The sequence below is a fragment of the Cynoglossus semilaevis genome, chromosome 1, assembly GCF_000523025.1.
Source record: "Cynoglossus semilaevis isolate Cse_v1.0 chromosome 1, Cse_v1.0, whole genome shotgun sequence".
Taxonomy (NCBI): Eukaryota; Metazoa; Chordata; class Actinopteri; order Pleuronectiformes; family Cynoglossidae; genus Cynoglossus; species Cynoglossus semilaevis.
The window spans coordinates 3,892,897-3,901,891 of NC_024307.1; the positions used below are offsets into that span (position 1 = coordinate 3,892,897).

General features: G+C 42.8%; 3 protein-coding genes across 3 annotated transcripts in view; 2 read left to right on the plus strand and 1 right to left on the minus strand.

Moving 5' to 3' along the window:
- Positions 1-1,024, plus strand: part of arhgap11a (Rho GTPase activating protein 11A) — an 8,055-nt gene extending 7,031 nt beyond the window's left edge. Inside the window, exon 13 of the mRNA XM_008321353.3 lies at positions 43-1,024. Coding sequence (XP_008319575.1) covers positions 43-445 — 403 coding nt within the window. The 3' untranslated portion in view covers positions 446-1,024. The remainder of the gene's footprint in view (positions 1-42) is intronic.
- A 1,268-nt stretch (positions 1,025-2,292) lies between these two features.
- On the plus strand, positions 2,293-4,142 carry grem1b (gremlin 1b). Its single transcript, XM_008321246.3, has 2 exons — positions 2,293-2,651; positions 3,080-4,142. The coding sequence occupies exon 2, from the start codon at positions 3,081-3,083 to the stop codon at positions 3,639-3,641; it is 561 nt and encodes a 186-aa protein (XP_008319468.1). The 5' UTR covers positions 2,293-2,651; position 3,080; the 3' UTR covers positions 3,642-4,142.
- Positions 4,143-6,531: 2,389 nt separating this feature from the next.
- Positions 6,532-8,995, minus strand: part of LOC103389183 (formin-1) — a 64,132-nt gene continuing 61,668 nt past the window's right edge. Inside the window, exons 19-20 of the mRNA XM_025059309.1 lie at positions 6,762-6,935; positions 6,532-6,680 (exon numbers count right to left, since the gene is read on the minus strand). Of these exons, the coding sequence (XP_024915077.1) occupies positions 6,636-6,680; positions 6,762-6,935 (219 nt within the window). The 3' untranslated portion in view covers positions 6,532-6,635. The remainder of the gene's footprint in view (positions 6,681-6,761; positions 6,936-8,995) is intronic.

Genomic DNA, 8,995 nt, shown 5'->3' on the forward strand with positions numbered 1-8,995 from the left:
TCTCCCACCCGGGACGCCGCCGCGCCGACCCCACGACACAACCCCCGTTCCCGCCGCTGATCCCACTGCAATAGAGAGCGGCCAAGTGGTGAAGGCCGTGAGCCTGGAGAGCGGTCTGTCTCCTCACCCGCGCTGTCGACCTCACCAACAAGAGCCGCTGGCTGCAAAAGCGCACAGCGTGGGGACCATAAAGAAACCTCCCCCCGTGCCACCCAAGAGGACCAGCACCTTGACCCGTCGGACCAGGTCCTGCGCTTTAGGCGACGTCACCAACAAAGTCCAACCAAAGACCAAAGTAGACACTTGTGAACCCGAGTCGGCCGGAGGTCAGACGCCCTGCCTGCAGCAGGTTGAAGAGGAAGACAAGAGCCATTACAGGGGTTCTCCGTGGAACCCCCTCAACCAGGTACGACTGCTGTCAGCGACCAGGCCTGTAGATTTATAGTTGGTTTTCTTTCCTGTTTTTTTTTTCCCTTTGGTGAAAACATACGTCGAAACATTCCATCTTGTTTTCAAACGTTCAGGGTTTTTTTTTGTTTTTAAATATTTATTTTTGGCTACATTTGGTGCTGATTGTTGTTGTTTTGGGGCCTGATTGGGAGATGATTTTACGCCTTAAATGTCTTAAAACAAAAAGCAGAACTTTTCCTTACGCCAGCGTGTAAGTTTGTTCGGTCGGAACGCCGTTTGTTCAACGGCCCAAATCACGATTGATGGTATGACTGGAGCTGAATGGATCGTGACTTTTGCTTTTTATTTATACGTTTTATATCTAACCCTTAGGTAGGTGTGTACTGAAGCTGGGAGTCTGTGTATATCTGAGTTTTGCCTTGTGATTTTTTTTTAAAGAAAAAAATTGCACCATTTTGTTTCTTGTAAAAAAAAAAAGAAAAGAAAAAGAAAAACCTGCCAGTATTGATGAAATCAACTCGTTATATTGTAGTCCGTTAATTTCACGAGAAACAGACGTGAAAAATCCTGTCATGTCAGCTTTTTCAAGCCAATAAAAACGAACTACATCCTACTGTGTCTGTATGTTTGTTATTTTTCGGTGGGAAAAATGATAGTGCTCTTTCGAGCCACAAGGGGGAGTCCTACTACTTCTAAAACCAGCTCAGGGTTCACACAGGAAGAGACTTAGAAATAATTATAAAAAAAATTGAAATATCTCTTATGTAACTTATTTCAGATTTTTTTTAACTATTTTAGAAACAATTTAAAAGAGAGTTCTACTTAAGGTTTAATATGATTGTTATGGAACTTAATTCACATGAACATATTTACAAGCACAATCAGAGAGTTTGGTTAGGATTTAGATCATTAGTAGCCAATGAGCAAAGAAGTGGTTTTCAAACTACGGTATGTGTGCCACAAGTGGCTCTTGGCCTTACTGACAAACTCTTTTCTACATCGTTACATACTGGACTTCACTGAACAGTACTGGGTCTGACGATGTATTTAAATGTAATTTAAACTAGAGGGCGACACAGTATCTACAGTATGTTTTATGTCTAGAAAGAAAAAACATGAGCAAGAATAGCCTTGACACCGATAAGGATTTCTTCTGGTGTACCGCCCTCAAATTTTCATTAGCCACACCTGGGAAAACTTCCTAGAGGAAACGCAGTTATAAATACATGTAAATATATGTATATATATGTATATATATATATATTTATATACATATATATATTAGCAGTACACAGTATATGCATATATATACACACATATATTTATATATACATACATATATACATTTGAAAAATGTGTAATTGCTAATTTAACAACTGAATAAAGGACCATGTTTGTGAAAAATATTTCTCCAGGACTTCAACAGGAACAGTGTATAGTAACATATATCTACGATGCTGTTTGTAATCGATGCCCAAACTGCTATCAGTGAAGATGAGTGTTTTCTAAGAAGTCAGCTGACTCATCTCCTAAACAAACCCCTGTGACAGTAAGTCAGTGGCTCAGTGCCGTCTGTGGCGCTGAGTTTACTCGCAGTGTAAATGCTGTCTCTGCTGAGGATCCGCAGGTGTTCTCAAATCACCGCGTTTATTCTTAGATTACATGCCTGACCATAATTTTGCTTTGAGGATCGTGAACGTTCCGTTCCAATTTCCAAATCGGTTTGATATACTGCATAGTACCATCGTCTTGGAAAGAAAAAAACAAAAAACAAAAAAAAAAACTTTTACTTTTTCCATGTGCGCACAAACTTCAGGCTTTCGCACCCTCCTCTTTCTCCTCCCCCTCCCTCCCTCCCTCCCTCCCTCCCGTCCTCCCCCTGCCTGCCCTCTCTGTTCCTCGGTTGTCTGTTTTCTTGAAGTGGGTTCAGGAAAGTGTTGAGGGGGCGGATAGTTTTGATTTTCTCTACATCGCGTTTGGCCAATAATGTAGAGGCAACTGTTGTGCACATCTCAGCTGGCAGACATTTAAAAGGGAGACAGTCCGGCGCTGAAGCAATTTGTCTTACACCCCTACAGCCCCCCCAACCGGCCCCTGTCTATGGAGCGGTTAGTCTCCCACCCATCCACAGCCCCGCTAGTGTACAGTCGACAGCAGTAGGTGCCCATCACCTCGGAAGGTGCCGCGGAGGACTGACAGGACCACAGCAGTGCGCTTCTCACCGCGGCGATCTCGAACACGTGAGTTCTTAACTCGATTAATCGTGCTAACAATTGATGATGGTTCAAAATTAATATAATAGCCACAAAAAAACAAAAACGTTATTCACTGACGCGCATGTGTGGCTGGTTCTGTTTAAGGCATTTGCTCTGGATAAATGTGCCAGCATTCTTTGCGTAATGGATAAAACGCGTCATAAAGTACGTAGTGACAAATGGGATTCTCGGCGTAATTTATCACTACGTGTTTTCGTAAGTCAAATATATAGAGTTTTTTTTGTTTTTTTTTAAGTCAGGTCTGTAGAGCATGTGTCTGTGGAGGAACCGGGAGACGCGCGGCCAACTCCGTCTGTGCGCTTTTACGCAGCGTAAAAGCCCTGACAGCTGTGCGTAACCCGTCCAGAGTTGAAACGGTGTGGATGATGAATGATTCTCTTCTTCTCCCCAAGGATGGCCAACTCGGCGCGTATCCTATGCAGTATGGTTCTCATCATCGGGCTGCTCTCCTCTCCCGTGGACTCAAAAAGAAATCGGGGTTCACAAGGCGCCATTCCTCATCCTGACAAAAACAACCCAAACGAATCGGAGCAGCAGCCGCAGCCTCCGCAACCTCCGCAGGCGGCGGGCTCCGGGTCCCGGCAGAGGCAGAGCTCGTCATCACCAGCCGACGAGGTGCTGGAGTCCAGCCAGGAGGCGCTGCACGTGACGGAGCGCCAGTATTTGAAACGGGACTGGTGCAAGACGCAGCCGCTCAAGCAGACCATCCACGAGGAGGGCTGCGTCAGCCGCACCATCATCAACCGCTTCTGCTACGGACAGTGCAACTCCTTCTACATCCCCAGGCACATCCGGCGGGAGGAGGGCGCCTTCCAGTCCTGCTCCTTCTGTAAGCCCAAGCGCTTCACCACCATGACCTTCACGTTGAACTGTCCGGACCAGCAGCCCCCCACCAAGAAGAAACGCATCCAGCGCGTCAAACAGTGTCGCTGCTTGTCCATAGACCTGGACTGAAAAAAAAAAAACCGGAGAATCCGTGACGCGCGAGTCTCCTTTTTGCGCACAGGGATTGTTGGCAGACGAACAGCGGAGGCTGTCACACAGCCAAGTGCACGTGTCGATCTCCAGCCCGGGGTGGGGGTCGGGGGGGGGGTCCCGCAGCACGACGCTGCCTCCACTAGAAACTGTTTCTGCAAAAAAAAAAAAAAAAACAACAACCCGTGAATAATACTGTATATGGACATGCAACGCTTTAACTCATGTTGAGATGCGAGAACCTTTTTTTTTGTTTTTTTTTTTTGTTTTGCTCCTCACCAGTTTGCCAAGTTTGAAAAACAAGCATCACTGCACGAGAATGCTGACTTGGAATGGGCACGTTTTGACGCACGGCCTCCTCACCCCGACATGAACCACACGACCCTGGGTTTCTTCTTCTTCTTCTTCTTCTTCTTTAAAACAGTCGCTGCTCTAAACACTCGAGACGACAGGAGTAAAAAAAAAAAAAAAAAAAAAAAAGAAAAAAGTCCTGTCTGTTTCTTTGTCTGTGTTTTAAACTGCGTGTCAAACTGGATGTTTCCACCGTGTGGAATATGTTGGATGTGTCGTGTTTTTTTTTTTTTTAAATGGAAAATGTGATTGTATTTCGTTATTACCAGGATCCTAACTATTGGATTGGACAACTACACAAACGTAGAAACCATAGACTTCATAGACCGTGTACAGGTGTGGTTACAGTATGTAGAGATTTAATAGTTTGTAAAATGTAAAGTTGCTCCGATGTAACCCGTTTGTTTAACCCTTGGATTAAATTATCTATAAAAAAAAAATTAGAGACTAAAGGGATCCTGCAGCTGTACAGTTTGTTAAAGTGTCAACTTCTCTGATATAATCTTAAATAAAAGTCTTCCTTTACAAATTGAAAAAAAAGAGAGAAAAAAAAGTGTTAAAGAACTCTTATTTGTTGGGAAAAATAATCTGAAAAATGTCAAAATGTTCTTTTTTTTTACAAAATTAATTGGTTTATAACGTAAAAATGTGTTTTGATTTTTGTGGAAAAAACAAAAAAAAAATAATTTAAACTACTATTTTTGATTGATTTTTGCAAAGGCTTAAAAAGATTTAGACCAGAATCTGACAAAAATAATTAGTAAAAGCAGAAAAACGCAAAGCGTATCAAAAATGTACTTTGGTGGATCGACGATCAAAATGTTTGAATCCTGAGTCAAAATCTCTTTACAATTTTTTTTTCTTTAAAATAAAGCCTACAGTTTGTACTTTTACCGAACGGTCGAGTTCACACAGCCGTTACTGATGTTGGTTCCAGTCGTTTATTTTTTGAAATTTAAAACAATTCCATAAGATGAGAGAGAGAGAGAGAGAGAGAGAGAGAGAGAGAGCACCTACAGAGAGCTACCGAAGGCTGCACAAACCAACGCAGGTGAACGACAGACACTGGTCAGTGTCAGCTGTTTTAAAGTTAGAATCTCTGATATCCACACGTTAAGACTTTGGAGGGTAAGAAAAAAAAAAAAACATCCAAGGTGCAGTTTTTATAGATGGAAACCAATGATGGAAACTGTGTCTGAGGTATAGCGTCAGCTGATATGCCTAAATGCCCAAAATATTCCAAAGTACACCCCCCACCTCCCCACCTCCCTTCAAATTACACTCAACAAGCGACTAGTTTCTCTCTACACATCTGAGAACCTGGGAAAATACATCGTTCGTCCGACTGACGTATTCAGCAGCTCCTCAGTCATAAAAAAAAAAATTCATCTCTTCTTACATAAATACACTCTTCTGGGACTGTGAAAATAACGTTGCGCTTCGTTAACTATCCTAAAAAAATGAAACAAAATGGCATTTTGTCAATGCAAAAAAAAAAAAAAAAAAGTGAAACTTTCTTTATGTGGAAACCATAACCTTGCATAGAAAAATAGGTGCAAAAAGTGCAAGTGATCCAGAGAAGAAGAAAGCGACTAGCATGACGCGATTGTGAGCTACGATATACAGCTACTCTAAGCGAAAAGTGCATCAAACGGTGCAGGGCGCGAAGTGACCTACGGCACTCGACAGAGGTCCGAACTTTTGCTCTAAGCACATACAGGGTTATTTTTTTTTGGGGTGGGGGGTGTAGGGGGAGGTAGCGGGGAGGTCTGTTGTATTACCTCTCAGTGGGTGATTGGAGGCTCGACCACTCACTTTCTTGTTCTACTCTTTTCTGACCGCCACCATGAGAGGTGAAAACCAGTGTAATGTAAACACACAATACAGTGTCATCTGCGTATATACTCATTTTTTTTCCCCCCAATGCGGGCTAATGACGTCCGTCCGCACTCGTGTCTTCATCTGCTCCTGATCTAACGCAGGTCATTCATCCAACTTATCAACGCCGCGCCTCTGCCTGATTCTTCCACCACATGACATATTTACAAGACCTTCAACGAGCCGTGGTGAAGGGGTAGCCATCCAGAGCCAGAGCTGCTGCGAGACGACAGTTCCTTCTGTCAACGTTGTTTTTTTGTTTTTTTTAACCTCCAGCAGGAACAATGTTTTCCAAGTTTACTGTACGATTTTTTTTTTTCTAAACCGCGATTTTCGCGTCAGGATACGGTTCCTCAGTTTTCGTCGGGGCTGAAGGAATCCTGCGTCAGCTGGCACCGCTGTGAATCTCAGTGACCCACTGAGACCTTTCACGAGCCGGGCTCTCAGAGGGCACGACACTCTGGATGAATGAGGTCAACCTTTAGCCTCCAGGACTCTCATCACTTTGGCCGTGTCAGCCATGCATCCTCAGCGCAGGAGTTTCCTTTTAGCAGAAAGGCCAGATAGGAGGGTGAGGGAGGGTGAGGGTGAGGGGGTGTCGGGACTGTGGGGGTTTCTTTGTATAGGTGCGCAGGTCTGCCGGGAGCGCGCAGTGCTGTTAGCAGAGCAGAGATACGGCAGTGAGGTGAGTTTCTGGAGAGTTCAGTTCCGTTGGTCAGACGGACTTTTTTCTGATTTGTCACCTCAACTCGAGGGCACGCCGGCCTCCTTCGCCCGCAGCCTCTCTTTCTGTTGGAGCAGAGAAAGTTAACGTTAACAAATTTCACCTTCGCAGTTTCCAACAAAAGTTCTGCGTGAACCGATTCTCACCAGACTGTTTGCATTTATCTTCTTGGTTTCGATTCTTTTCTCCGCCGTGATTTTCTTGATGTTTTCCTGAGCTTCCTTTAACCTGCAGGAAGTGAGAAAAAAAAACAACAAAAACACGACATCAGGAAACTTCTTCGGTGAAAACTCAGAGCGAAAGATAAGGCCCGTGGCCTCTCAACGCCCCGTCCTCCCGAGATTGTTTACAAAAGCCGGTCATTTAAGTAGCGCTCTCCTGGGCGTCCTGTCACTGAACCTTGAAGAGCCTCACATTAACACATACACACATTCACATCCTCTCAGGAGACTGCGGTCAGTGAAAGCACCACGAGTCTGAAGCAGCAGAGACGGTAAAAAAACAGAACTCTTAGACTTTAATGGGTGACCAAAGAGTGTTTTAAACTAAAGTTGATTCAACTTCATCACCGTCATCACCGTCTGCTGAACCATTAACACAGAGGCCTGTGGTTCCACAGAAGTCAAAGGGAAGAAAACCCCAGCTTTTAAGACAGACGTCGGCGAACTTTTTGACTCGCGGGACACAATTGTCCTAAAATTGACCAGGTGGGGGCGGGGTTAGGTCAGGAGCAGATAGATGGAGCGTTGGTGTGAACTAAGATAAATGACACGTTAAAGTCATGCATAAACGCTGAAATGCTAAAATGCTTTTATCATTTTTCTTCGCCATTTATTGGAGAAATATATATAAAATTATATAATTCGGAAAAGTTTGGGCCGCATCCGGCCCCCGGGCCTTAGTTTGCCCATTCCTGTTTTAAGACGATGGTTCAATTCTGAATTCTAGGGTAGCAGGGAGGAACTTTCGAGGGATTAATAAATAAGTTCTATCTATGACATAACAAGAGAATGAGAGAGTAAGACATCATTCATGTTTCACATGTCCAGCAGGGGTCACCAACTATACTTGTTGGATCGACAGAATTTTTTCTGCACTGACACCTAGAGGGCCACATATTAAAAAAAAAAAAATCACATTTTTGTCTAACATTATTATTTGATGTTTATTTTGGAATCCAGTCATGGCCCGGTTTGGATCGTTTGGCGGACCAGATTTGGCCCGCGACCCGCAAGTAGATGTTCGTTGGTTTATTGGACAAACTAAAACTACATATGTCATAGAGTACATTTTTCTTGGACACAATTTACAGAGAAAAAAAAAACCGAACAAACTCATGTCTGACTGTTAGCCTTCTTTGGTCAAATTCTTCAGTTTTTCAGACCAGAAAACCAACCAGGAACCTGTGATTGGTCCACGGACACCGAGCCACAGAAAAGTGCAATCTATAAACTCGTACTTGTGTATATATAGTTTCTTATGTTTATATCAAATATACTATTGATAAGACTATTTTTTGGCCCCACGCTCCCCCCCCCCCGCCCCCAACATTGACACATTCACAGCTATTGCTTCAAAAATGCTCTGAAATTTAAAAAGAAAAAAGAAATTGAATATTTCACAATTTGACCTGTTGGTCCCACCCCTGGGGGGTCCACCCTCAGTTTGGGAACCACAGCATTACAGTGTAGTTATGTTTGTATTAGTGGACATGTGACAAAAAAAACCCTTGAAAGTCCGACTCTCTACTGCCCCCCCCCAAAATAAAAATAAACACAAGTAGTTAATGTACTGTTAAGGACAAATCAACCATTATTTACCATTAATAATATAATATAATATAATATAATATAATATAATATAATATAATATAATATAATATAATATAATATAATATAATATAATATAATATAATATAATATAATATAATATAATATAAGTTATCATCTATAAATCTATTATTTGTGTTTTTCGCAATAAAATATTAACTCCATAATATGTTTATTTTTATGTATAATTACACTTATTTAGCCCCATATATGACGTGTTTCCTGTGACCATATTTGGACATATTTGGAGTTTATACCTGTCAAAGTTTTAACTTAAGCCAAAGTGGACAAAGATTTCAAAAAAGTTACATTTTAAAATTCAACTTCCATATGTTGAAGAAAGAATCACAACAGTCCTACCCATAATGCAACTCCTTTAACCCTTTCACTCTATAGTCAAACCCGTCGGCCCGCTGTCCCCTGGTGGAATGCCGCCCCCCGTCACACTCACACACGCACACACAGCGGGGGGGCCTCAGGTCAGAGGAAACATCATAAATTCAGACACTGGACCAGTCATCTCTCTTTGATCCCCCTCCACCTACCCCCGC

What these genes read in the sequence shown, in the direction of transcription:
- grem1b (XM_008321246.3), top strand. Translation starts at nt 3,081, where the DNA reads ATGGCCAACTCGGCGCGTATCCTATGCAGTATGGTTCTCATCATCGGG.